Here is a 27,781-nt window from a genome sequence, read left to right on the forward strand (position 1 = left end):
TGTTTATATCAATATGAATTGGTTAAGTATACGGACCAGCCGCTAGGTGACTTGCGCACTAGTCGCACTAAATGCACTAAATGCACTAGCCGCACTAATTAAACAACGTTAAAGATTATAGAATATATTCGTTAAGGTGCTCGTAGCAATGAAGCTATTACTTTTGATAAGATTAACGATTAATTTTGTAATAAAGTTAATAAATATTTTTATTTACAACATTGCGTTTCTTGTGACATTTATACATTAATCGAAAAGTATTATAATTTATGTCATATATATACTCTATTCCAACCGTAAGAGGAGAAAAGCCGAATAAACAGCATTTGACAGCAAATTGCGAGAGTTTGATCAAAATATGATAAATAAGGTTTTTTTTGCGAAAAACATGCGTTTTGAACGTTGGCGAAACTGTTATCGGACTTCTGGAAGTAAACTTAAATAAGTAGTTAATCGTAATAGTGTTATAAATAATGATATATAAACCATAAACACAGTAATGCACAATATGGCTGAGTTATTAGCAAAACGCGAAAAATACGTAAGTTTAATGTTTTTTTATCTTTATTCCTACTTCGATTGGAGTAGGCTATATGTCTTATCTGACGCACGCATTATAGACAATGAAAACGACAATAATATAGTATTATTGTCACATTCATATAGTATATTATTTATAAAAATATATAATAATACATAGTTTCAATTATAAAGTACTTTGTTGACACTTTATTACCATAATGTTAAAATGAATTTATTTGTTTTATTTTAAAGAAAATTTAAAATAGTGATCTTGCTGATTGATATTTAAATATAAATGTACTATTAGTAATAAATTGTACCCTATGTGATGGAAATAAGGTCAATTTTGTTGATTTTTAAATTGTCCATTGCATGAAATTTTATTTACAAATTTAGGGTAATAAAATTTGTTTATTGTACTAGGAAAGCTTGTATTACATAGAACTGTTAAGTTTTGTACAGATCGTAATATTCTTGATATTTATTTAAGGATATGTGATAGATGACCTTGATCTCTATAAAAATTCTAATTAATTCATTAATTTTGAGAGACTTTGTTTTGTATCAAATTTGAAAATGTTTTAGTCTGCGGTATTTGGTCCAAGGTAGAGTTTCCGAGTAAAGCTTAATCGATATTAACTTTAGCATTTAACGTTTTAATGCAACTGTACTTAATGATCACCCTATTTTTTATTAAATAAAGAAAATTATTAAACATAGATTATTAATAAAAAAATATTTTAGTGCAATTCTGATACTCAAGTAAAGACTCATTCGTTAATTTGATTCACAGCTTTTAACAAAAATGTTAGATTGATTCTGTATTAAATATAATATAACGAAACTTTGCTCATTCAGTTAGGATTAATATTAACTGTCCAGCTTAAAATAACTTATGTTTGTGTACTTCGTTTACGAGTTGACCAATGATAGATTAGCATTAGTGCTATTAATTGTTATGGTGTGTGCTTCTTAACATTTTCTATAAGCCAAGACAAAATAACTGGGACTCAGAATTTATCTGTAACTAAATGTTAAACGTTGTCCGATTTTAAAAACAGTGTGGATGAAAAATAAAAAAAATCTTTAATTACAAAATGCATTTTATTTTTCGTATCTTATCATTGTTGGACATTTGGTTCTATTTCTATGTATTATTTACAAACTTCATTAATATATAACAAGTCATTTGTAACAGTATAGATCAGTCCCGCTGTTTCTTTTAATGATATGTGTTGAATGGGTCAACACATCTGCGTTATAAAAATGTATGTGTCATGAATATCAGTTTCTTTGAAGACTAGGTGTAATTTATGTTTCAAATTCAAAAATTATCTTAAATTGTTCTTTTAATATTCATTAGTACCACGCTTAAATCTATCTTTTCTCATCATCTACCTCTATGTACAGCACAAAAGGTAAACTTTGTAATTTTTTTTTTTATGGTATAGGTTGGCGGACGAGCATATGGGCCACCTGATGGTAAGTGGTCACCATCGCCCATAGACATTAACGCTGTAAGAATTATTAACTATTCCTTACATTGTCAATGTGCCACCAACCTTGGGAACTAAGATGTTATGTCCCTTTTGCCTGTAGTTACACTGGCTCACTCACCCTTCAGACCGGAACACAACAATACCGAGTACTGTTGTTTGGCGGTAGAATAACTGATGAGTGGGTGGTACCTACCCAGACGGGCTTGCACAAAGCCCTACCACCAAGTAAAGTAATACTCAATCGCTTTCCCTTCCAATGTTTTGTTGACTCGTCAGCAGCTCACTTCTGGATGACTTGTTTCTCGATTTTGTCCTGTTGCTCCTGCGACTGCAGCTGCTGCAGCGTGAGCAGCGACACTCCGAGCTGGTCTTCGCGAGTGAAAGGCTGCGCCATCTGCCGAAGCCAGCGCTTGCTTATCTGTGGACGAAGAGTCGTGAGAGATTAATTTAAAAGGTTTTTGATAAGTTTATCAAAATGATATGTTTGTACTTGTAGTTACTTTACTTTCTAATGACGAGAAATGTTAATAATAATGGCTTTTGAAAATGTTGCATTGGCATTTTAAAACGAATGAGTGGTTAGCTGCAATGTTTGCAGATAGTCGGCAGATGTTCTAGTAAACAGATATGTCATTAACGCACAAAAAGTGAAGACTAGAAAACGTCCTAATTGGGAGGTTTGCCTTTAGTCGTTTTACGTATACGTGATACTACATCATAATTACGTAGTAATACGTTTTGCGCAATTAAAACATCTAGTTATCCCTTTTACTTATTGTTTTTATCAAGCTATCCTTTTTACTTGTAACGAAATGTAGAATAAACGGTCCCCGGCGCGGCACACTTTTTCTGTTGTTTAGTATGGGTATAACATATCTGTTTATTAGAATATCATTGGCTAACTGTCAATTACTTTAAGGTTTGTTTATTTTTCATTTGAAAGTGCAGTTACTTGTTGTGCGTTTGTGTGCGTGTATACGTGGGCGTGGTACCTGTACGGCCTCCTCGGTGCTGAGGTTGCAGAGCGAGTCCCGCAGATGCTCCTGTATCCAGCGCGGCAGCTTGCTGCGCTTGTCGGCGCGGCTGAAGCGCTTGTCCGCGAATATCATTATACCGTAGTCGGTCTTCCCCCTGCGGACACGACAAGCTGTAGGGCGGTCGCCAGTGCAAGCGGCCCGGGGGAGGGCTGTGTGGGGTGTGGGGTGGTGGGTCACTCACCGCAGCACGCGGCCCACGCACTGCGCGGCGTGGCGCCATCAAGTACGCTGCTGTAGGGCGGTCGCCAGTGCAAGTGGCCCGGGGGGAGGGGTGTGGGGTGTGGGGGGGGTCACTCACCGCAGCACGCGGCCCACGCACTGCGCGGCGTGGCGCCATCAAGTACGCTGCTGTAGGGCGGTCGCCAGTGCAAGTGGCCCGGGGGGAGGGGTGTGGGGTGTGGGGGGGGTCACTCACCGCAGCACGCGGCCCACGCACTGCGCGGCGTGGCGCCATCAAGTACGCTGCTGTAGGGCGGTCGCCAGTGCAAGTGGCCCGGGGGGAGGGGTGTGGGGTGTGGGGGGGGTCACTCACCGCAGCACGCGGCCCACGCACTGCGCGGCGTGGCGCCATCAAGTACGCTGCTGTAGGGCGGTCGCCAGTGCAAGTGGCCCGGGGGGAGGGGGGGGGGGTGTGGGGGGGGTCACTCACCGCAGCACGCGGCCCACGCACTGCGCGGCGTGGCGCCATCAAGTACGCTGCTGTAGGGCGGTCGCCAGTGCAAGTGGCCCGGGGGGAGGGGTGTGGGGTGTGGGGGGGGTCACTCACCGCAGCACGCGGCCCACGCACTGCGCGGCGTGGCGCCATCAAGTACGCTGCTGTAGGGCGGTCGCCAGTGCAAGTGGCCCGGGGGGAGGGGTGTGGGGTGTGGGGGGGGTCACTCACCGCAGCACGCGGCCCACGCACTGCGCGGCGTGGCGCCATCAAGTACGCTGCTGTAGGGCGGTCGCCAGTGCAAGTGGCCCGGGGGGAGGGGTGTGGGGTGTGGGGGGGGTCACTCACCGCAGCACACGTCCCACGCACTGCGCGGCGTGGCGCATGGCGTCGAATGTTAGGAAGTCGTTCTCGCGTATCTGGAACTGGTCGCGCAGGTAGTCGAGGCGCGCCTTGAGGATGCGGCTCTGCGTGAACACGTACGGGATGCCGAACATGAGCACGGCGCGGCCGAGGTGGTGGTCGAAGTCCACGCCCTCCGACACCTTGCCGCGCGCCACCGACAGCAGCACGCCGCCGCGCCCCGACTCGCACGCCTGCAACACGCCGCTCTCAGCTAGGGCTGCGCCCCGCGCCGCCCCGGGCCGCCCTCGGGCGGCGGGGAGCGCCACCTACCTTGATGTAGTTGATCAACGCGAAACTCGTCTCAGCCGAGTCTTGCGTCTCTATGAACAGCAACTTGTGTCGCTGCAGACTCGCCACCACTCCTGAAACGATAATAACGTGTTGTAATTAATTTAACACACATGTATATAAAATGATACAGTTTTCACTATTCGTAATACATCACTCCACAAATATAATTATATTTGTTGTTATGTTATTGTAATCACGACAATATAACAACAAATTTATCCGTACAGTTTTATTTAAAAAACACCAGTTACTTTGCAGGACTACTAGCATAATAAACAAAAACATTTGTCATTGAGACTCTTTTTGCAAAAGATAACAGACTATTTTCTTGTTGTCCTCTCTAACGCTTCTTAAGTCTATATTTAACAGTGAGAACTAATAGGCTACGTCCCGTTTCCTATGCGTTATTATGGATACTATCGTATCGGAGTACGGAGGCTGTACTCACCCTGGTCGTACCACGCCCCCACTACACTCTCCAGATACATGTAGGACGTGAAGAAGCAGACCACGCCGTCCGGCACACACGACGCTATCTGCAAGGAGGACAAAGTCAAAGTCAAAAACCTTTATTCAAAATAAAAGTGTTTACACTTTCTTATTGATTGTCGATAATCTACCACGGGTTCGGAATATAACACCTCAGACCTGAGAAGAACCGGCGAAAGAAACTCAGCGGGATATATATATTTTTTTTTATAATGTCAATTTATAATTTACAACAATAAACATATTTCTGTTATTTGAAACAGCCTGGAGGCGATCATCTCATTCCCAAGGTGTGCAGTCAACTAGAAAATCATTAGTGCTTTAAATTCCTTAGGACACAAACGCTCTTTAACGATTCTACACACACACAATGTATATATTTTTAAATAATTTAGTACATTATGGCGTTTGCCTACAAGAGTAACTAACAATTTTATAAACAAACCGCTTGTCGTTCCCGGCTTCACTCGCGTTGGCTGTCATGTATTAGGAAAAAAAGGATTTTGGCTCATTTTTTAGAGATTAGACTAATGCAGGATGTTTTCCTTCACCGCCGAGCACGAGATGAATTATAAAGACAAATTAAGCATTAAGATGCTTGCTTGAGCTAAAACCCGAAATCATCATCAAGGCAGGGCTGCTATAGTTTTAATAAAGCTTTATATAATTAATTATTAATCTTATATAATACTAATTGGCTCTCACGTCTTCGCTCGCGTTTTAGTGTGGTTGACTGTTATGTGTCAGGCTTAAAAGTAGCCTATGTCCTTCCTTGGAGTCGAAGTTTGCTTCATACCAAATTTCATTAAATTCGGTTCAGCTGTTTCGTCGTGAAAGAGCGACAAACAAACAGAGTTTAACATAGAGAACTATAACATTTGTAAATAACAACTATAAATATATATAATAGATCGTACTTCGACCAGCAGCTGCCCGTAGTTCCTTATAACGGCCACGTCCTCTCGCGACTCGTATTTAGACGATATGGCCACCTGATCGCTGCCTTTCGACACTATCTGTAAAATTACACCAATGTACAAATATCTTACCGACAGCGCGAAGGTGTGTTATACATTTGAATGTTTGTGTTTTTATTTAAACTTTTAACGAGTAGATGTCTAGTAATAGGCAAATATATATTTTTCCAATCGCGGGACATTTCCTGAGACATAATGTTACTGTTATCCTTTATTCCTTAGAGCACGTATTGCATATTTTTTATTCTCGTTGGAAATGTTGCCCGATATGAAGACAAAAACTCAATTTTTAAATTTCCTCATCTTTGATTAAAAATATTAATTACCATTGTTATTGTAAATTAATGTATACTGACCATAGGTAGTATGCACGGCCGGGCCAAGGTCATAGTGAAGGAGCTCATGATGACCGGGTTGAAGTCCAGGATCTTGGGGTACATGTCCAGCGGAGACAGCGTACCTTAATTATGTTGAGTAACTATTATCACTTGTTACTTTATTGGTATCAATAAATAGAAACCATTTGCAACAAGAACACAATGTAGTGCGAAAGCTGTTCATAATGGTACTGCCAAGATCTTTATGTTCGCATTCTGTATAGATAAAAATGTATATGGTTTGCTCGTGTAATCGAAATAGTCACCCGAAGTGATGATGACGGACTGGAACCTCGCGAACACGGGCCTCATCGCTATCGACGAGTCCATGCACCTGAAACGTGACGCACGCGTGAGCGGAGTGAGTGAGTGAGTGAGGGAGTGAGCGGGGAGGCGGCGGGCGAGTGAGTGAGGGAGTGAGCGGGGAGGCGGCGCGCGAGTGAGGGAGTGAGTGAGGGAGTGCGGGGGGGGGGGGGGGGTCGGTACTAACGAGAAGTGCAGCACGGGGTTGGCGAGCGTGTGGCGGTCGTCGTAGGGCTCGACGATGATGACGAAGCCGCGCGTGTAGGTGGCGGCCAGCGTGGCCAGGTGCGCCACGAGCGTGAGCGCGCCGAAGGCGGCGGGGTCGGCCACCTGCAGCGTGCGCAGCAGCGCCGCCAGCCGCGCGGCGCAGAAGCGCAGCGGCTTGCGCTCCAGGCACACGCGCGCCGACAGGTCCTTGAGCAGCCCCGCCGGCGACTCCTGCACCACGTGCTGCGTGCGCAGGCGCATCTTCAGGTACTCGATGAAGCGCTTCAGGAAGCCCAGGAAGTGCTCCGCGTTGCGGATGTTGCCCGGGACCACCTCTGCGGGCGAGAGCGAACGATGTCTCGGGTGCAATCGACGTTAGGAATGAAACGATCGCCTCCTGGCTATTTCTAATCATATACTACTATGTATTTTATTAGTTTGACAAAAAAAAAGACCCGCTGAGTTTCTTTCGCCGGTTCTTCTCAGGTCAGGGTGTTCCTTTTTCCGAACCGGTGGTAGTGTTTATTTGACAATCAATAAGTAAGTGTAATGCTTCTATATTGAATAAAGGAATTTGAGTTTGAGTTGTTTTGTTGACTTTTTTTATTTAACTCGTTTACCACAAACATTAGCGTATAGATCGCGTCGTGTAAAAAGAACGCTGGAAGAAAGCGGAGGGGATGTGCTTGCGTATAGGTATACTAGAGCAAGGAAGTACTAGGCACATTGTTTATTTTTGAAGTAGCCTTGCTCGCGCTCTTGGAAATTGAATATTGATAGGCACAACGACAGTAAATATATTAGACTGAATATCATTAATTATAAATAAAAACATGTTTGATTCAGTGTAGAATATTTAATCAAATTATAAAACATTAAAGCAATGTTGAAACTCCTTCCATTAAGTCATCGGGGGTGCCATGAAAACCTGATGAGGACGCGGTGTTGGCGCTAGAGGCGGCCATTTCATTATCATCATTGTCGATGTAGTCAACTGAGCTCTCATCGTCATTTGAGTCAGAATCAGCACCTCTACGCGAATAATAAATGTTTCTGTCATCATGTCGACCACATGATCGCTTGTACAATAATGGGCCTCTATTTCCTTTACCTTGGTGCATAATTTCCCCCATTCTGTTGCACCCATTGTTTGAATTTTTTCATTAATCAGGTCAGTCTTCTGTGTAAGGTTTCAACTTATATTTTTGCAGGCAACATATCCTTTTATTTCGGACCAGGCCATTTCTATAGGATTTAGGTCCGGGTGATATGGGGGTAAACGAGGTACAGAAGGGCCTGCTTCATTTAATATGGCATCAATATTAAACTTCTTAAATTGCTTTGTACTTTTTTATTAAATTATACAACACCGGTTTTAGCAAGGACTCTTGAAATTCAATTCCTTTTTGACGGAGCCAGCTTTGCATGTCCGATTTCTTAGTATTGGACGTTGGTGCAGCATCGAGTTATTTGTGGTACGATGTATTGTCGACTACCACGATTGAATTAGGTGGTAAATTCGTGATCAGCTTAGTACGGAGCCACCGCTCGTAATTCTCCGAATTCATGTTGTCGTGGTAGTCGCCGCTTTTTCTACCGGTTTTGAACGTGAGCAAAGCGTTCGGCACAAAACCTTCACCACCAGCGTGCTCTATGACCAAGCGGCTACCTTTAGATAGAGGTTTTTTAAAGCCTTTGGTAGGACCCACTGTCGAAGAATGGTGAGACGCATGGGAATTATGGACATATGTTTCATCAGTGTAAATGATAGTTCTTTCTTCCTCTCTATATTTATTTATGTACCTCAGATATTCAATTATCTGAAATCGAATTTGTGACTGCTCAATTAGAATTTTTCTATTGTTTTCTGTTTTTTTTTTTCCACTTAAAACCCAATATTTTTATTATTCGCCTGAGACTTGCTGCAGATCCTTGAAAATGTAGGTCATCCTGTAATTTCCTTCGCAACTTCCCTATATAAGTAGGCAGTTCTCTTTCAGTGACGTGGAAATTGTGAATAATTCTTTTGAAGACACCCTGGTCAAAGCTATCAATGTCTGTAATTAGTTTTTGTTTCATTCTTTTATTTTTGCCTGGAGTTCGGAAGACAGTAAGAAATTCCGAATCTTTTGAACCTTTTACAATTCGTCTCACAGTAGATTCGGAACATTTTGTTGCTTCTGCGGTGTCTTATACATTGTTTTTAATTATCGACTGCATTATTATCAGCCTCTCTCTTCATAAAACAATATACGTCATAAGACATTTTTCTCTCTTTTCCCTGTAAAACCATTTCGTAATAAAAAACTTTTGTGCACGATGGTATTTTGGGAACAAACGTAACGTGGACACTGCGTGGATAGCAAAAGTCGACTGTCGAACCAATAGCGCACAGGCAAGCGGCACGCAGCGTTGTCAATGTGTCGAGAATTCCCCAAATTGCGGGGAATCGCAAGTCGATCGGGGATTGGTGTGGGGATTGTTTACCCGCATTTTAGTTAATACAAAAATTGATATTGTAGTCGATTATTTGGCATATTAGTTGACATGGTGACATGACATTCAACATAAAAAAAGTCATCAGTAACCATGACTAATCTGATTTGACGACATTTACCTCGAAAATTTGATTTTATTGTTAGGAAATGAAAAACAAACATACAATAACATGGTTTTTTTTCCTTTATTTCTGTGTTGGGAATTTGTGGGGAATTGGGACATTTTTTTCCCCAATTTGGGGAATTTCGCCAAGATTTTTGGGGAATTAGGTGAATAGGCATTGGCAACCCTGACGGCGCGTGAATAGGCCGCCCGCCCGCACCTCATCCCACTAAATAGACCGATAAATAGTCTAGTGCGCAGATTTACTACCAGCGTTATCTTTACATGACGCAAGCTATACCTGAGTTATACCACAAGCTTGTTTTATTATATTACTTGTTAATTCGTTATTAATTTTTATGTTTGAATTAAAGTATTATTTTAATAATACAGTATATTTAAATTTAGTGTCTATGGGCATTACTTTGTGATTGAATAACATGCACATAAATAACTGTTTTCAATCAGTACTTTTTGTAACCAAAATTATTTTCAAGTAAAGATGTTAAATTCTATCGACATATTACCTAAATCCGTACCTATTTTGGATTCACCAGAAATTTATGAAGCATCAATAAACTTTAATGAGAAATTTTCTAATCTACACTGCGATCTCAGGTACTAATATAAAAATTGTAAAACATTGATGACTCTGTGCTATAATATTTTTACTCCCAGGGTATATATTATGACTTGAACCCATTTATACTTATAATATTATATTGCATTTGTTTGTTGTCGTATTATGACAAAAGCATGTTTAGAAGGTATCGTATCAAATATCTGACACCCCCTTCCCCCCAAATAGTAACACTATTTGGGGGGAAGAGGGTGTCGTAATACTTGAACGACTGACTAGAAATTAGCACGTAGCATTGGAGCTCTAGTGATTAGAACGCTTGCATTTTAACCAATGATTATGGGTTCAAACCCAGGCAAGCACCGCTGATTCATGTGCTTAATTTGTCTTCATAATTCATCTCGTGCTCAGCGGTGAAGGAAAACATCGTGAGGAAACCATGTGACAAATTTCATAGAAATTCTGCCACACGTGTATTCCAATCCGCATTGGAACAGCGTGGTGGAATATGTTCCAAACCTTCTCCTCAAAGGGAGAGGAGGCCTTTAGCCCAGCAGTGGGAATTTACAGGCTGTTGTTGTATGGAAGAATAGGGTATAGTACGACACAACTTAGATGTCGCATCGGCAAAATTCGTAAAACCGATCACATCCGAATTAAGTACGCTATACCAAATTATCAATATTTATTTCTCACGCGAATATGATCTTTGCACAAACGTAATAACTTGTAATATCACATGACCTAATATATTCGTCAAATCGACGCGTCGATTTACATACACTTGTTTTCTCTGACGTGTGAATCTATAGCGACGAATAGCGTCGAATTGCGCGATAGGGAGCTATTTCTATTGGTTGTGTAAATCGGCAGTAATCGGTTTTATTTTCATTCCATTGCATTTTCCGATGCTACATCTAATTTGTGTCGTACTATATGTGTGCACCGACCGTTGAGCACCTCGTCGGGCAGGATGGGGTTGGCGAGGATGAGGTCGGTGTCACGCGCGGCGGCGGCGTCCCGCAGCCCCTCTACCATTTGCTCGTACTCCGCCGCCAGACGGGACGCGTCCTCTTGCTTCAGTCTGGGTTACATTTCAAATAAACATTAGACCACACACATTACCCTGACCCCAATTGAAGTAGCTAAGCACTTGTGATATAAATAAATATGAGACAACATCACATACATTACTCTGACCCCAATGTAAGCTAAGCACTTGTGATATGCATAATCAGAAGTAACGACGGTACCACAGACCCAGACCAAACAACATAGAAAACTAATGATTTTTTCTACATCGACTTGATTCACACTACTCGACTATAGAGATCGTCAAAAATACGGCAGTGATTGGCCATCTCTGTTCAAAGAACTAAATATTTTTTTAATTCTAAGGGACTTAAATTAAGGTCCTTAGAATTACAGCACATAAAACAGTTCCTTGTCCATTTATGAAAATAAATAACTTGTATCGCAACTTATTGGACATTCATGTAGCAGAACTTCTTCTTCTCAAAGTCTGTGGACTTTCACATGAGTTTTACTTTACCGCAGGCCGAAGACTCATTATAGACACCTATTGGTACAGTCAGCATAGTAACCGTCAAGATTTTAATAAACTCATATATTTGTTGTTCATGCTCCATACTTTAGGCAAAATGGATGTTTTAAATATACAGACTTTGATTGTATGATTATTACAGATCTCTTAAGATATAAACTTAACTGTTACTTTAAATATCATTCCTACTGTACTTGTAACAGATCTTTTCCCTCATAAAGTCACCCCTCCACGCTAAATTATTCACGTACAATCGTTGAGTGTTGCCCGTAGTTATTGGCGGACTTACCAATAGGCTAAGTAGGCTAGGCGGCAGATTTAGAGGGGCGGTAAATTTAGCCCGAATTTGTTATCTTATAGAAATTAAAAAATAAAAACTTATAATTATATGTATGTATACACATTACGGCCGTAATCCGTATACTCGTCACTACATAGTGGGTTGGAAAAATAATCTAGTAACTGACAGAAATATCACTGTAAAAAAATAAGTAGGGGCGGCAATTTTTTTTTTTTATGGTATTGTTATGTGGACCCATAGACAATGACGCTGTAAGATATATTACCTTACATCGTCAATGCGCCACCAACCTTGGGAACTAAGATGTTATGTCCCTTGTGCCTGTAGTTACACTGGCTCACTCACCCTTCAAACCGGAACACAACAATACTGAGTACTGTTATTTGGCAGTAGAATAACTGATGAGTGGGTGGTACCTACCCAGACGGGCTTGCACAAAGCCCTACCACCAAGTATAGCCTACTTTTATTTATTAATAGCCTACTAGTGGCAGATTTGTAAATCCGTCACTGCCCCAAGGAGAGTCGGATTTAAAGGTGTGGAGTCCCCGGGGCCACAAAGCAGAAAGGGCCCTAGACAAACAGAAGCGTGAATACCCTAATAACTATATTATTATGAATTAATTAGTTTTTTTTTTATTTCAATCAGTAAGCTATGAATTGTTTCGTATTTGTATCGGTAACTTTTAAAATATTAAATGGTAACATTATTATAATTTGACTATATCTCAGTATTTGTTAACTTGCTGAAAACTGTGGCCCCCTCTCATGTGGAGGCCCCAGGGCAGTTGCCCCGGTTGCCCTCCCCTAAATACGGCCCTGGCCCGAAGTAACAATTAGTCTTGTCTTGTCATAGTGTGTGAGATGATTATTACAAAATAAGCGAAAAAACCACATACTCAGCCACAGCCTTTTCCAGCGTCTGCAGCGCTTGCGTGCTCTTGTCTATGGTCCGCCGCGTGATCTTCACGCTGAGCGAGTCTATGCACACGTTGTCTATGTTGTGAGCCTCGTCGAACACCACCACTGCTTCCTTATTCAATTCCTTTGACACTACTTCTGCTATTTTCGGATCTAGGAGGTAGTGGTATGAATATACTACAATTTCGGCGTGTATTATCTGTGGAAAATACAAAAAAATGTATGAAATAAATGTTACACGTGGTTACACGTGGTTACACGTGCATCTTAACCGATGATTTCGGGTGCAAACCTAGGCATGCACCACTATATATATGTGTTTATAATTCATCTCGTGCTCGGCTGTGGTATAAAACCTGAAACCTGCATGTGTTCAATTTCAATTAAATTGTTTGGTGGAATGCACATGTGGCAGACATGTGCATTCCACCATGGAAATTTACAGGCAAAATTTACTTTAAGCAAAAATCAACTTTGATCAATTTGGCCTATTGGACGGCGTACTATTCGGTAATAGACACATCTCTAATGAATACCTTTAATAATAAATTACAATATACTACAAATATTTACATACTACACATTAATTGAGAAAAGTTTATGATAAATACTCACAGCAAATCTGGAAAGGAAATATGGACACCAATTTCTATCTGCCCCATACTGCTTAAGGTCATCCATTGTGTACACACCGTAGGGCAACATTGACTCCTTGCCTTCTCGGTTGAACCCTTCATAGAACTGACCTGTGGGTTTTATTTACATATACATATATTATGTATTATTTTTACTTCAGCCAAAAGTTAGGTTATCTCTTTGTGGTGTGTAGAGAATAAGCTCACAGTGATGGGAATCTCTTGTTAAATTTCATGGATTTATCATTTTCGGACAAATTAAAAAATTTGCTGTATTCAAATGCAAACTTATAATTTTATTTATGCTGCTAGCATTCTTACCTATATTCCACATGGTCAAGATTTATACAGTAACTAGTTTTAGTTCATACTTGTATATATTTAAGCATTTAATGCTATTTATTCTTTTGTTAATAAAAATGTTAACAAAGTATAAGACTTATATATTTAACAAAGATTTTGTAAATTTTATATACTTACAAATAGGAACAGAGTCATCCCTCTCATGTTTCTCTCGGATATAACTCGCAGTCAGAGAGTGACATTTACCATCCACCAATTTTCCCTCTCTCTCCCGAGATACCTTTGATTGAAAAAACACTTTGGTAAACATATATATGTCACTGTGAGATTACAAAGTATGTTAGATTAACTTAGATAGATTACAATATAGCAAAAAATAATGTCTTTAATTGCAATCATATTTCACAGTTCACAGTATTTCGACAGATTACAATGTATCTAGTGAGATTGTAATCTAACAAATTTTGTAATCTTACAGTTACATATGTGTAATAAGTAAATAATATTATTTACTACCTAATTAGAATTTCTTTTCATTTTTTAATTTCTTAATCACAACAAAAATTAATCCTATTATTTATTAACACTTCAAAACTTATTGTATTAAGGTTACCAAGCTCTACAGTACAAAGCTAGGCTTTTAAACTAGGCTGGAGATATATTTTTAAGATATACATATGAAATGTCATAAATATGTAAATGGCTAGAGCCAAATGGCAAGTACAAGATATTTTCAGGTGAAATATTTGATTTTATGCATTTCCTAAAATAAACAATAGTAATCCATTACTGGGAATGCAATTAATCTATTGAATTATATAGTTGAGTTGTTATACTTACATCTGGATGTATGCAGAGATTTTTTCTTGAACTCAAAACAAGACCAGTGATATTGGGTGTCTCTCCTTGACATTTTTCATAGTATTTTATGAGATTTTTTAATTCCTCTAAAACTTTTTCAATTTCAGGGACTGTACGAGAGCAATAGATTAGCTTCCTGAAAGCACAAGTTACACATATATTATGATGTTATTGACATAAACAACACTGTGTAGATAATTGTATTTTTTTTCTAAAAGATTTACTATGATAATATGTAAACATTTAGAAAATGTAACAGATTTACTTCCTAATTTTAGGGGTGATATTGAGAATTATTTAACAGAGAAATATTTACTAGCCTGACCCAAGATTTGAAGTTGGTACTATTGTATCTAGGACATTATTATCTAGACCAATAGTTATATCATTGAAATAAGTTATTACATATATTAATTCATTTTTGCTAATTGTTTTATTCTTGTGTAAGGAGATGGTTGTTATGTGTTTAATATAAAAAAGTACCTGTATTTTACTTTATTTCAAAATGTAATTCTTGGAAAAAAGATGAAAATGAATTATTTTATTATATTGAACTAACCTGACATGATGTGGATTGTGTATCATATAAGCAACAATTAGTGATAAAAGTGAGATAGTTTTTCCAGTTCCTGAAGGCATCTCCAGTAATCCATGTCCCTGAAATAAATTTCAAAACACTACTGTAGTTTAAATTGTAAAGAACTGTCTTTGGTATTCATTGTGATGTACACAATGAAATTTTAAATAATCTATACATATATACAACTATTATATATATACAACTATTATATATATACAACTATTATATGAGACAACATCACATACATTACTCTGATCCCAATGTAAGTAGCTGAAGCACTTGTGCTATGGAAATCTGAAGTAAATATGCTGCTAAATATTTTAGAAAAATCTACATATTTTTTTATAAAATATTATAGAGTATTATTTTATAATTTAATCTTGTGTAGCATTAAATGAAATTTATATCACCAGTCTTGTTTGTTTTGTCAATTAAACCCTTTTTGGTTAAGTATTATTTTTTGCTTATGGTTATCTTGTAAATAACCTTAAAAATATATTTTCGTTAAAATAATTTAAAATGACATACCTTAGCATCAAGAGTCCTTTTCAATTCCAGCATATATGCATATTGTTCAGGATAAATATAGTCGTAAGGGAAATAAACAAGTAGCCCGTCAACAGTCAACCTAAAACAAAATTTCATTTACGCTTTATAAATAACATTTAGTAAAGTATATTAAGTCACACCATAGCGTCATACGCACTTCATTTTATTTCGATATGTTAAATTAAAATAACGTCTATACTAATATTTATTTATCACTGAAAGTTTTGTTTAGCCGCAACTTGTGTGACACATGACAAGTTCAAATTCAATTCAAATTTCAAACTTCAAAGTGTCATGCTTTCAAAATTGCTTTAACACAGAAAGTGAAGTAGTACAAATGAAAAAATAATTTAAAACAGAACGAATTCCAAAAAAAAAATGTGCCTGTATTCATTACCGTTAGTCTAACAAATCAAAAAGTATGCAATCACTACGTGTAGAAGTAAAAGACCCTTTATATATTTGATTAGTTTTTGTTAAAATAAGTTTCATTTTTGCATAAACTAAACGCTACAAAGCTTAAGATTTTTAATATTTCATTTCTTAATTCAAATGAACGTGTTATAATTATAATAAAAACGTTGAACAAGGATCAATAAGATAACTACTACTACGTAAATTATTTACTTCTTACTAATCAAAGACAATGAATTTCTGATATAAATCTTTTTACTAAGTTTTAGTGACTGTTATTTTCCTAACATTCTACTTCTTTTATAAAACCAGACCTTAAATTACCGGAGTTGTCAATATAAATTTCAAAACTAAATGTACAATGTGGTATGTCTGCAACTCGCTGGAGAACGAAGCTATAACGCGATGACTTGTATAAGAGGATAGGGTTGGACCCAACTGGATGTTGAAAGAGGACCCAGGAGCTTTGGTGGGTGTGTTTCAGCGATAGACTTGAATTTTCTTTATTATATGCTCCTACTTTTATTCACAAAAATCAGTTGTTTAAGGGCAACATGTAAAAAAACTCAACAATAAAATAAAGTAACTCAATAGTAAAATAAAGACTTAAATAACACTTTCTTGACTTTCGTATCTGAACATAATGATGTCGTAATTAGTATTTTTTATGATAACGCTTATTTAAGCTCTTTACATACTTTCACAAAATGGGTATAATCTTACTCATGTAGAAAATATTTTTTTTATTAAATAATTTTAAATAATCAACCCATTATTTAATATGAGTTCTGTTGAGTATGAAGACTTTAATACAAGAAAAAACTCACAGTACGTAAACAAATAAGTTTGATATGAGTTTATATTTGTATTGCGTTAATTTGTTTATATGACCTTTGTTTGTATGCGAGTAAGTGACTTGTTGATAATTATTAATGTAGAACGATATACTGTTGCACTGTTAAAATCTTATTCAAGTATAAATTTTACCCCAAAACATTCATCGGCGCGAGTTAATTAATATATATATTTTTAATGTAAAACACATTATGACAAAAGTTGCTGTTTTAGGTGCCGGTATTAACGGCTTAAGTTGTGCTGTGAAAATAAAAGAAAAATATCCGTATGTGGATGTGAGTATTGAAATTAGTACATATGTTGTTTATAACAATTTTTAATTTTTCGTTACCTATTTTGGTTTGAATCCGTTTTAGTTTATTTTTTAAATTTAGTATATTGTACCGTAAATGTTCATAAGGATGTTTTACATGAACAAGAATTGTTTTACAAAGGAACGGTTTTTTAGTAACTATTAGAGGTTTCTTCCAACACCGTAGAGTACTAAAGAATATTGATGTGTTTATAGAACGAGTATATTCATCACGATTATTGTTTTAAATTGATTTCTTTTACGTAAAAGTGTCTTGTGTTTTCAAAATAATCAAGACCTACGTATATTTTAATATCCTTTCAATTAACTTTTTTCTTTACAGGTAGTCATTATAGCGAATGATTTTACTCCTAATACTACCGGGGACGGGTCAGGAGGTTTATGGTATCCATATCTTTGTGGGAGTACACCGCAACAGCTATTGAGGTCAGTAAAGATTTTGCATAATGTCGGATATGGGGGTTTAATTTATTATCAAATAAAAATACATAATGTCCAAAAGCGAAGTATGAGAATAAGCATAAATATTTATTACTAGCTGTGCCCGCGACTTAGTACACGTTTTAATTTAACAAAAAAATACTGTTGTAGCCTAAGTTACTCCTTGTTATATCAGTTATCTGCCAGTGAAAGTCCCGTCAAAATCGGTCCAGCCGCTCCATACATTAGCCGGAAGAAACAGACAGACAGACAGACAGACCGACAAAACTTGTAAAAAATGTTAATTTGGTATATGTACCGTGTATAGATACATATGCATGGAGGAAAGAGGGCTATTTTAATATTACAAACAGTCACTCCAATTTTATTATATGTATAGACTACAGAAGACAAACTTGCCGCTCGTAATTGAAAAAGTTCCGGAATTAGGTATTTTAGTTTGAATCTCATTAAATTAGGTTGTAGATGTTATCGTCACGGTAGCATGCGTAAGCGATCCTGTGGCGCCCGCCGAAAGACGGAGAGGGTTCCGCTGGTTTTTTAGTGGGTAAACCCGGTGGACCTGGGCGCACTAGGCGTTCAGGAAACCGGGGAGTCCCACACCCCCCCCCACTTTCCATCACGTGGGGGAAGCGCGTAAAGCGTTTTTCCAGCGTAAAATAAAAGAAATGTTGTAGATGTTATGAATATATTATATTAGTAAAATTAATTGCGTTTATATCTCTATTTGATAGTACGCAAGAACATACATTATAGAATATATCGAAATGTCCTTTCGTAAACAAAATGTTATTCCAAGCTTGAAACCTTTTTCTGTATGAGCACGACATTAGAACGTTAAGGTGGACATCCCCTTTTTCGTTCTTCTGACAAATTGGCTAATGAGTTACCCAAGGGTCAGCCAACCACGGCCTATAGACCTTCGTACGGTAAGAAATATTAATTCTTACCACTAAAGCACCACTAACCTTGGGGCTATGATGTGTCCATTGTACCCAGTGGCGTAGCTATTGTAGGACCAGGAGGTGCAGTACACTCGAGCCCTGGAGGTCAGGGGGCCCTCTAAACTAAACCTTAAGCTTCTGTAGCTACAAAATCACGACCTTGCGCACAACATTTCTTATTTGGTAGCTATAATTTTAAAAGGTAATATTAGTGAAAGAGGGCTGGGAAAGAGGGGATAAGGGTCCGATTCTTTTTCTATGCACCGAGGTCCTTCCTCACCTAGCTACGCCACTGATTGTACCCGTAGATGCATTGGCCCGCTCACCCTCCTCACCGAAATGAGAAAATTATTATTATTAAGAATTGTTTGGCCGTAGAATATGCGATAAATGATGGTACCCATCCAGCGATAAGTAAAATTATTTGTCACCTTTAACAAACTGATTGCTAAGTTAATTCTTTCTTACACAGCAGTCATAATAATATTCTTATCTTAATTTTACGGATATTCCAATTTCAAATACTTTAACATTCTAATAAATTGGTTGATATTTTTAATATGCATATGAAATTTGCAGTAAGTGGGGCGGTGAAACCTACAAATACCTACATAAGCTTTGGCTAAAAGGCGGCTACGATGTGTCTCTTATGCCGATGCTCGAGCTATACAGACACGAAAGGGAACTGTCAGTCGATGAGTGGGCTTCATCCGTTTTCGGCTACAGAATACTCGACAAACGTCAGTTAGATTACTTGAGCGGACTGTACTCGGTTAAATATGTGTGAGTTATAATTAATCTTACATTTAAGACAACAGCCTGCTAATTTCCCACTGCTGGGCTAAGAACTCCTTTCCTTTTGAAGAGAAGGTATGGAACATATTCCACCAAGCTGTTCCAATGTGGGTTGGTAGAATACACATGTAGCAGAATTTCTATGAGATTAGACCAATGCAGGTTTCCTCACGATGTTTTCCTTCACCGCCGAGCACGAGATGAATTATAAAGACAAATTAAGCACAGACAGCTTGCTTGAGTTTGAACATTGAATCATCGGTAAAGATGCACCCGTTCTAACCACTGGGCCATCTCGGCTCTATCCATCTTTTAATACATTTACATTTATTATTATTATAAAATTATTAACATGAAATTCTTATTTATACAAATATGAATTAATAATAGTCTGTATAACTCTTGAAAGCATGACGGAATGGAAAGGTGGTAAGAATCGCTTATCCGATCCTCTAGGCAAAAAATTAATGAGCCATTTCGCGGAGGCAATAAGGCCAGACTGTTATAGTTTTAATAAAACTGAATTAATGAATTATTAATCTTATAAAATTCTAGTTGTCTTAAATTTTCGCGATTACACAATGAAATAAAACTAGTTATAACGGATTTGAATCGCGTATATTAATTATTTTTAACATCCCGACGTACAGTTTTACAGCGTTCGTGACCACGAACGCTATGTTAAAGTCCTATGAAGGACATAAGCCTTGGAGTTCAAGTTTGCTTCACACCAAATTTCAACAAATTCGGTTCATTTCGGTTTGGTTGTGAAAGAGCGACAGATAGACAGATATACAGAGCTCTTTTCACATTTATTATATAAGTATAGATTAACATCATCACATTATTCTGGAGATAAACATCCAATTTGTTTCAGAGCCGGTCGTACTTTCACGACTCTAGTTGTGTACCCACCGACTATTCTCTCCGAAATGTATCGACGGTTCAAGCAAGCGAACGGCATTACGATACAATCGAATATCGACTCCTTGAGGGATGTAAAACTTAGCGATTATAACGTTGTTATCAACTGCATGGGTCTTGGATCGAGAGATGCGGTTCCAGACCATAAAGTAATACCAATCAGGGGACAAATATCACGAGTGAGTGTATATGTACTTATATGTAATGTACAGTGAAACTTGGTTAAGTGGGGCCTGGATAAGTGAATTACCACCATAACTGGAACTCATGCTGTGGTCCCATCACTTTGTCGTTAAATTAACTCTGTTAGTGGGACGGAGCAAACCTCTGTAACTGGAAATCGTTATTTCCTTCTATCACCACAGTTACCTCTATCTCCTCTATCCTATATCCTCTATCTCATCTATATTTTCATAAGAAATTGTTTTATTTAATGAGCGCACCTCAACTGAGACAGACATTTATTTATGCCTGGGTATCTGAGACATCGTATAAGTGGAATACCTCTATAAGTGAAACAATATTGCAGGTCACTTGAATACTCACTTAACCAGGTTTCACTGCATATATTAACAAGATAAATTTTCACATAATATGTTCACATATGAAATTTGTAGATTTACCTGTCAAAGAAAATGCAGCATACTGAATACATTGTTTTTTTGCAGATTCAAGCGCCTTGGATAAATCATACTGTTGTTGACGAAGAGACTGGCAACTATATTATACCAAAGTAATATGAAATATAAATTCATTATTTAAGCCAAAGAGTTTTAAGTTTTATTTTAAATATCGAATACATAACAGTTTAATTAGAATACCATATTTTCTTTAAGTATTTATATGACTAACCTTACGAATATTGTATTGTAAATAATTATTAATATATGTTTTAGTGTATACAACTGTGTCTTGGGCGGTACTCACCAACAAAATAATTACAACCGAGACATTGATGATGTAGACACTGATTTCGTTTTAAACGGATGCATGGAATTGATGCCGGGAATTAAAGTACGTATAGTTTACAACGAAGTTTATTAGATACCTATTATAAAGATTAAGTAACGAAATATGGAGGCATAGAGCATATTTTGATGATAATTTAATTATTAGATAATATTTTTTGAAAATATGTTCTCTTAGCCTTAGAAATAACATGCGTGCATTATTGTACCAACCGTTATCACTAATTAAATGATAAGTGCAGCTATTATTTGTACGCTTATCGTGAGTTACTAGTCTTTTCTATTTTCTTTATTACTTTTGATGTAACTGACCCCATATATTACCAATGTTATTCATTTAGATTATTTAGAGATCTCTTATGGGGACAGGGGAGAACAATTTATTCATTGTCAAATCTTTTTAGTTTTTTTTTTCTCTTGACTAAAATTAAACCTTCGAGTTAACATCGACCCTGCGAATTCTTCGTGAACTAATAGATGTTCAGTAAACAACTGGATATATAGGATCACTTTTTGCTAGCGTTTGGTTATTGCAAAAAAAAGGATATGTATGTTCTATTTACTTTGAAATACTACAAAATAACAATGTATGTTACTGGTATTTAAAAAGTATTAAAAATAAAACTACAAATATTATTCAAAATTATGATTTCAGCACGCAAAACTTATTACTCACTGGGTAGGTTTGCGACCTGGCAGGGATAAAATTAGACTCGAATCAGAAGAAAGGGATGGTAAATTCTACATTCACAACTATGGACATGGTATGAAAAAAAATCATTCGTTCTCTTAATTATTTGTCGTACATTCGTATTCTCTAATGGGTCACCTTATGTAAGCAGTCACCACTATCCACAGACAATGGCAAGAAATTTTATCGATTCCTTTCATAACTAATGCGCTACCCACATTAGAGAACTGAGTTCTGTTTCTTGGGCCTGTAAGTTTTACTGTTTGGAGGTAGAATATAATATGATGACTGGGTAGTACTCACTTAAACGGTTACACCAAATAAACAAACTTCTGGTGTAAAGCAGTAGAATCGAATCTTTAATTTATCATCCCAATTTTTTCGTCTGTATCAATGATATTCTAATAAACAGATATGTTATATCCATACTAAACAACAGAAAAAAGTGTGCCGCGCCGGGGACCGTTTATTTTAGTTTATTTTTACATTTCGTTAAAAGTAAAAAGGATAGCTTGATAAAAACAATAAGTAAAAGGGATAACTAGATGTTTTTGTAATTATGATGTGTTATAACGTATTACTACGTAAAACGACTAAAGGCAAACGTCCCAATTAGGACGTTTTCTAGTCTTCACTTTTTGCGCGTTAATGACATATCTGTTTACTAAAACATCATTGGTCTGTATTTTTTTTATTTAAAATGTAACTCTATTTTTTTAGGTGGAAGTGGCTTAACTTTATTTTGGGGATGTGCATCTGACGTTCTTGAAATCTTCGACAGTTACATGAACAGATTCAAGCAGAAAGAAAAGTCCAAACTCTAAATATATTATTTTATTAACATTTAAAAATATCCGCTATACAAATATATCACTATACAAACGTCAAAATGTAAACATTAAATAAAATTATATATTTGAAACAATAGTTTCAATTGATTTTGTAGCAATAATATAAAAAAGGATTATTTTTTGGTTTATAGCTTGACATTACTTATTTTACTTTTTGTGGATAGTGTCGTACACATCAGTCCTTCTCTGAACTCTAATTGGTATTTGTTTTCGGACCTCTTCTACCAAACTTAAATCTGAAAACAAGATAACGAATTATTATTAAACATTCATACATTAATACTTCAATTTTCATATGTATCAATAGGAGTATCATCAATTTTCATTTTTCATTTTCACTCGAGCAGACCGGTTTCTATAACGATGTGAAGTCTAACACGCATTTGAACGATCATAAAATATTACTGTTATTTAATACTGAATATTTACCATCTTTTTTATTTGGTAGAACTCAATTTTGTTTATATATGAAATTCTTACCGTAAAAAAAAACAACATAATAATACATGTAATTGGCATTTTTTAACAACAGAAGTATTAAAAATAAACCGAAAAATATTATGTAACATTATTTCCACATTATCACTAGGTAGGTTTGCGATCTGGCAGGGAAAAAATTGGGCTCGACTCTATATCCTCATATCATTCTTTGGGCTTCTAAGTTGTTTCATACCAAAATTCATTAAATACGGCTCTGTGGCTGAACCGTCAAAGCTATTTACTTTTGCAATTGTAATATTAGTATAGAGAGAATATCAGTATATATGAAAGTATTTGATATATCAGTAAGTTTTAACGGCTACTCACCAAGGTCGGCGACGAGGGTGTCAGGCCTGTGGTCCAGATGGGCCACGAGCGTGGCCCAGGGGTCGACGAGGGCCGAGTGCCCCCACGCCACGTATCCGGCGTCGGGGTCCCTGGCGGGGCTCACGAGCGCCACCCACAGTTGCTCGTCGTTGGCCCTCGCGCGCGCCAGAAGCTCCCAGTGCTTGGGGCCCGTCGTCATGTTGAAGGCCCCCGGGTACACCAGCAGCGAGCAACCTGATATCATACAACGAGAGAAATAAATACGACAATATTACAAAATCAGCTGATATGGCCCAGTGTTTAGAACGCATCTTAACCGATGATTGCGGGTTCAAACCCAGGCAAGCACCGCTATATATATATGTGCTTAATTTGTGTATATAATTCATCTCATGCTGGTTAAGGAAAACATCGTGAGGAAACCTGCATGTGTCTAATTTCATCGAAATTCTGCCACGTGATTCCACCAACCCGCATTGGAACAGCATGGTGGAATAGGTTCCAAACCGTCTCCTTATTGGAAGAGGAGGCCTTATCTCAGCAGTGGGAAATGTACAGGCTGTTATTTTACTTTCCTTTACTTATTACGAATTTGTTATTTATTACAAAAAAATGCCATACCTTGCTTGGCCATGAGGTGGGCCATTTCTGGGAAACGCAAATCGTAGCAGATACCAATGCCGATCTTGACGCCTTGGTACTCGAATGTGGTGATTTGGTCGCCTGCACTTAAAACCTCAGACTCTTTGAAGGTTATTTTATTTGGAATGTCAATATCGAAGAGATGCATCTAGAAGATAAATAAAATTGAGTAAAAATTTGTCATTATTATTCTGTTTAACTGTTGTAAGGAGAACCCTCATACCTTTCTATGCTGAGCCAATAGTTTCCCACTGCCATCCCACACCGTGCAAGTGTTGTAGAGCTTGTCCCCACATCTCTCGGGGACAGTTCCTCCAACAACACACACACCTGCCTCGGCTGCAGCTTTGGACAATGCTCTGCATGTAGCACCAGAGGGCACTTCTTCAGCATACTCGTCAAAATATTCTGAAATTAATTTATATGCTTGATATATCTTATTGCAGAGGATTGCGTTTGATCATAACAATTACACTATAATAATTTTAGAGATCCCTAACAAATTCAAATTTGTTAACACCTCTTGTAATTTATTCTAATATCCAAATTTAAGCAAACATAATAAGATAAAAGTGCTATAAAATAAACTGTTCCAAATCCACAAATATATTCAGTCATTAGAATATTTTAATTTAATTAAACTTAATATGTGTGTTACACTTTAGTTGGACAATCAATAAGAAAGTGTTATACTTCTATATATGATAAAGATTTAAATTAGCATTCAATAAAATATTTATATTGTTTTTTTTTATTCTTGGTTATACATTATTACAATATTACTAACTTGTCCCATAAGGAGAATTGAAGCACTCTGGCAGGGCTACCAGTTGTGCACCCTTTTCCTTAGCTTTGTGAATCTCACTGACAGCAGATGCAACATTTTTCGCCTTATCTGGGCCGACTGCCAATTGTATTAGAGCTATTTTAAAACCTAAAACAAGAAACATTTAAAGATAATGGTTAAAGCTCTCCTTATTAATACATATTAATTAGCTATCTAGAACATGGCTCATGTGGCATTCATCCTAGTTTTAGTCAGGCTAAATTTGACAAATATATACAATAAGATTTTATTTTACCAAGCCCATATTTTTTACAGATTAAATATATATTTACAAAAAAAATCTATGTACTCTTCCCTTGCACAATAGTTGATAGATAGAGAAGATAAGACTTTTCAAGTACAAGGCCATCCAATGTTTTGTGACAATAAAGTATGAAAAGTTAATAATGAATAATTGTAAACTATATACAATAATATCCATTATGCTAGCATTTTTGCCAACATTCCAAATGGTCAATATTTATACAGCAACTTTTTTAATTCTTATGTTAATAAATTACTATGTCCCAATCCAAACAAGCCAGCTAAGAATCACAGATTTACAATTAATACCAATATCTTTACTAATATAAATAGCTAAATTAGTTACTTTGTTGGGGAATTGCCACGAACATAGTCTAAAAAAATCTCACTCATAAAATATCACTGGTAGACCGCTACCATTATTCTTGAGTGCTATAAGGATATAAATTTTATTAATACCAATAAATTGCAGTTATGTCTAGTTGGTACAAGTCATTTTAACTGTTAAAACAATGTAAGATTAAAATTGAATGATATATAAAAACCTACAGTTTTCCAACTCATCTTTTTTTATCAGTATGTTTAACAACAGACAATAATAGGTATATAAAAATGAGAATAACAATATTTTCCTATCTTGTGTACTTGATATAAACTGTGAATTATACTGATATAATGATGCAATATATAAATTGAATCTCTTTTCAAACATTTATAAAATACCTCCAGCTAGAGCAAATATACTTATTTTTTTATTGAGTATCCTATTAAGTAGTCCTATTAAGGCCATAATTAATAGGGCTACAGGATTATAATATAAAAATAATAGGGCTTTATTGTTATCAACAATTTTAGTTCAGATTTAATTTTTATGTCCGAATAATAATCAGGTTTTTATTAATAGATTATATAAGTAATTTTAATAACAGATTGTTAATGTCCACTGCTCTACTAAAGCCTCCATTTCATTTGAGGTTTAGAGCATATACCACCACACTGCTTCATTTACGGTAGGTATGCTATTGCATAGCAGATTGCCTATCAATACATGTAGGTTTTTTCACTGTTTTCGCTATCACCAAGCAAGAGATTCATTATTAACAATTAACCAGTTCTAACTAGAAAGCCAAAAAGTGATAATGAAGTATTATGTTTATTATATATGTGTATATACCTTCTCCAGTATTTATGTTGACAAATTATATGATGATATGCATATTTTATTTATGAGTAAATGGAAAATGATTTATAGTTAATTTAATACACAACCATGATTTTTTTATATCCTACATGTTAACAATTTCTACAATTATGAATTACGAATATGTTTTCAAAGCTATATTTCTTTATAATACAATAAATTATATAATTTGAAGCAATACATTACGTTATTGTAAGAAGATAATAGCTATGTTTTTCTAAATAGATTTTTTAAGGAGTTAAGTTGTTGATACTGTACCCTTAACATGATTTTCATGTTTTTTGAAAAATCGTGGATGCACTGCGTCCGTCGCACTCTCACACATTTTTATATATAGTTAAATATTTTCTGTAATATAGGATTTCAATAAAACATATTACCTTTTTTCAACATATTTGAATAGTAGTTGAATGGAGTAAATTATCACCAGTTAATTACAAAATATATTAACAGCACGAATTATTACTACTTCGATTAATATTATAATTAATAATTATTAAACTATATCCGTGGCTTCAGAAGGTAGTTCGTAAATATAATAATAATTAAAAAACAGATGAAGATCAAAGTCAAACTGAGATTGAAAACTAAACGCTTGCGTCAGAATGTGACAATATATAGGCCAAAGAGTAAAATATCTGTCATAATCAAGAATAAAATATATAAATACTCAGTAAAAAAAGGGAAAGAACCTAATTGTTTTGTAGGATTTTTGTAGTATTAATGTCTATGGGAAACAATAAATGGGATTGCCATATGTTTCCTTTATCTTAGCGGCCCTATAAAATAGTAGGACAATTTTTAAATTAACAATACTCAAAAATATATATATGTTTATGGCGGTATGGGGATATGATTGTTTTAAAATATATAAAAAGGTTATCTCTCTTTGAATGTATAATCCGATCTATTGATTTTCTATGCATGTCTATTGAATAGTAATTGTTCAGGTACTTGGACTGAAAACTGGAAAAATTACAAGTAAGATTAGTACATTTTTTCGTCTCTTTAGAGGAATGAAAAAGCCGGTAGCATCACTAGCATCGGGGCTGCACGAAATTGGTCCGTCAGTCTCAGTCAGCGTTGCCAATGTGTGGGGAGTTCCCCAAATTGCGGGGAATCGCAAGTCGATCGGGATTGGTGTGGGGATGGTCGTATGTGGAGAAAATGAGGGGAATTTATACATATGCGT

General features: G+C 36.6%; 3 protein-coding genes across 3 annotated transcripts; 1 reads left to right on the forward strand and 2 right to left on the reverse strand.

The window, feature by feature from the left end:
- Positions 1 to 2,194: 2,194 nt before the first annotated feature.
- On the reverse strand, positions 2,195 to 15,896 carry LOC124534910 (general transcription and DNA repair factor IIH helicase subunit XPD). The gene is made up of 17 exons (XM_047110954.1): positions 15,811 to 15,896; positions 15,633 to 15,732; positions 15,084 to 15,181; positions 14,504 to 14,660; positions 13,841 to 13,943; positions 13,341 to 13,471; positions 12,704 to 12,924; positions 10,891 to 11,024; positions 6,740 to 7,094; positions 6,516 to 6,583; positions 6,229 to 6,332; positions 5,813 to 5,911; positions 4,855 to 4,942; positions 4,386 to 4,477; positions 4,059 to 4,306; positions 3,014 to 3,152; positions 2,195 to 2,439 (listed from the first exon to the last, which is right to left on the reverse strand). The coding sequence occupies exons 1-17, from the start codon at positions 15,813 to 15,815 to the stop codon at positions 2,302 to 2,304; spliced, it is 2,280 nt and encodes a 759-aa protein (XP_046966910.1). The 5' UTR covers positions 15,816 to 15,896; the 3' UTR covers positions 2,195 to 2,301.
- Positions 15,897 to 17,010: 1,114 nt separating this feature from the next.
- On the forward strand, positions 17,011 to 23,071 carry LOC124534579 (D-aspartate oxidase). The gene is made up of 8 exons (XM_047110496.1): positions 17,011 to 17,197; positions 17,558 to 17,661; positions 19,200 to 19,403; positions 20,293 to 20,518; positions 21,008 to 21,072; positions 21,236 to 21,353; positions 21,963 to 22,071; positions 22,719 to 23,071. The coding sequence occupies exons 1-8, from the start codon at positions 17,114 to 17,116 to the stop codon at positions 22,820 to 22,822; spliced, it is 1,014 nt and encodes a 337-aa protein (XP_046966452.1). The 5' UTR covers positions 17,011 to 17,113; the 3' UTR covers positions 22,823 to 23,071.
- Positions 22,831 to 27,188, reverse strand: LOC124534578 (omega-amidase NIT2). The gene is made up of 6 exons (XM_047110494.1): positions 26,848 to 27,188; positions 25,086 to 25,232; positions 24,522 to 24,706; positions 24,278 to 24,446; positions 23,657 to 23,890; positions 22,831 to 23,085 (listed from the first exon to the last, which is right to left on the reverse strand). Exons 1-6 carry the CDS (start codon positions 26,912 to 26,914, stop codon positions 22,997 to 22,999), a joined length of 891 nt encoding a protein of 296 aa, XP_046966450.1. The 5' UTR covers positions 26,915 to 27,188; the 3' UTR covers positions 22,831 to 22,996.
- Between the last annotated feature and the right edge of the window lie 593 nt (positions 27,189 to 27,781).

This window comes from Vanessa cardui, chromosome 13 (assembly GCF_905220365.1).
Source record: "Vanessa cardui chromosome 13, ilVanCard2.1, whole genome shotgun sequence".
Lineage (NCBI taxonomy): Eukaryota > Metazoa > Arthropoda > Insecta > Lepidoptera > Nymphalidae > Vanessa > Vanessa cardui.

Bases quoted from the DNA above. Each gene is read 5' to 3' on its own strand.
- LOC124534579 (XM_047110496.1), top strand. From the start codon at position 17,114: ATGACAAAAGTTGCTGTTTTAGGTGCCGGTATTAACGGCTTAAGTTGT. The intron at 19,404-20,292 runs GTGAGTTATAAT...AATTTGTTTCAG, and splicing joins CTGTACTCGGTTAAATATGT to AGCCGGTCGTACTTTCACGA. The intron at 21,073-21,235 runs GTAATATGAAAT...TATATGTTTTAG, and splicing joins GGCAACTATATTATACCAAA to TGTATACAACTGTGTCTTGG.
- LOC124534578 (XM_047110494.1), bottom strand. From the start codon at position 26,914: ATGTGTGAGAGTGCGACGGACGCAGTGCATCCACGATTTTTCAAAAAA. The intron at 24,707-25,085 runs GTTAGTAATATT...AATTAATTTCAG, and splicing joins CAATTCTCCTTATGGGACAA to AATATTTTGACGAGTATGCT. The intron at 23,086-23,656 runs GTGAGTAGCCGT...TCTTGTTTTCAG, and splicing joins CACCCTCGTCGCCGACCTTG to ATTTAAGTTTGGTAGAAGAG.
- LOC124534910 (XM_047110954.1), bottom strand. The intron at 6,584-6,739 runs GTTAGTACCGAC...GTCACGTTTCAG, and splicing joins AACCCCGTGCTGCACTTCTC to GTGCATGGACTCGTCGATAG. The intron at 4,943-5,812 runs GTACGATCTATT...TCCTCCTTGCAG, and splicing joins ACGGGCAGCTGCTGGTCGAA to ATAGCGTCGTGTGTGCCGGA.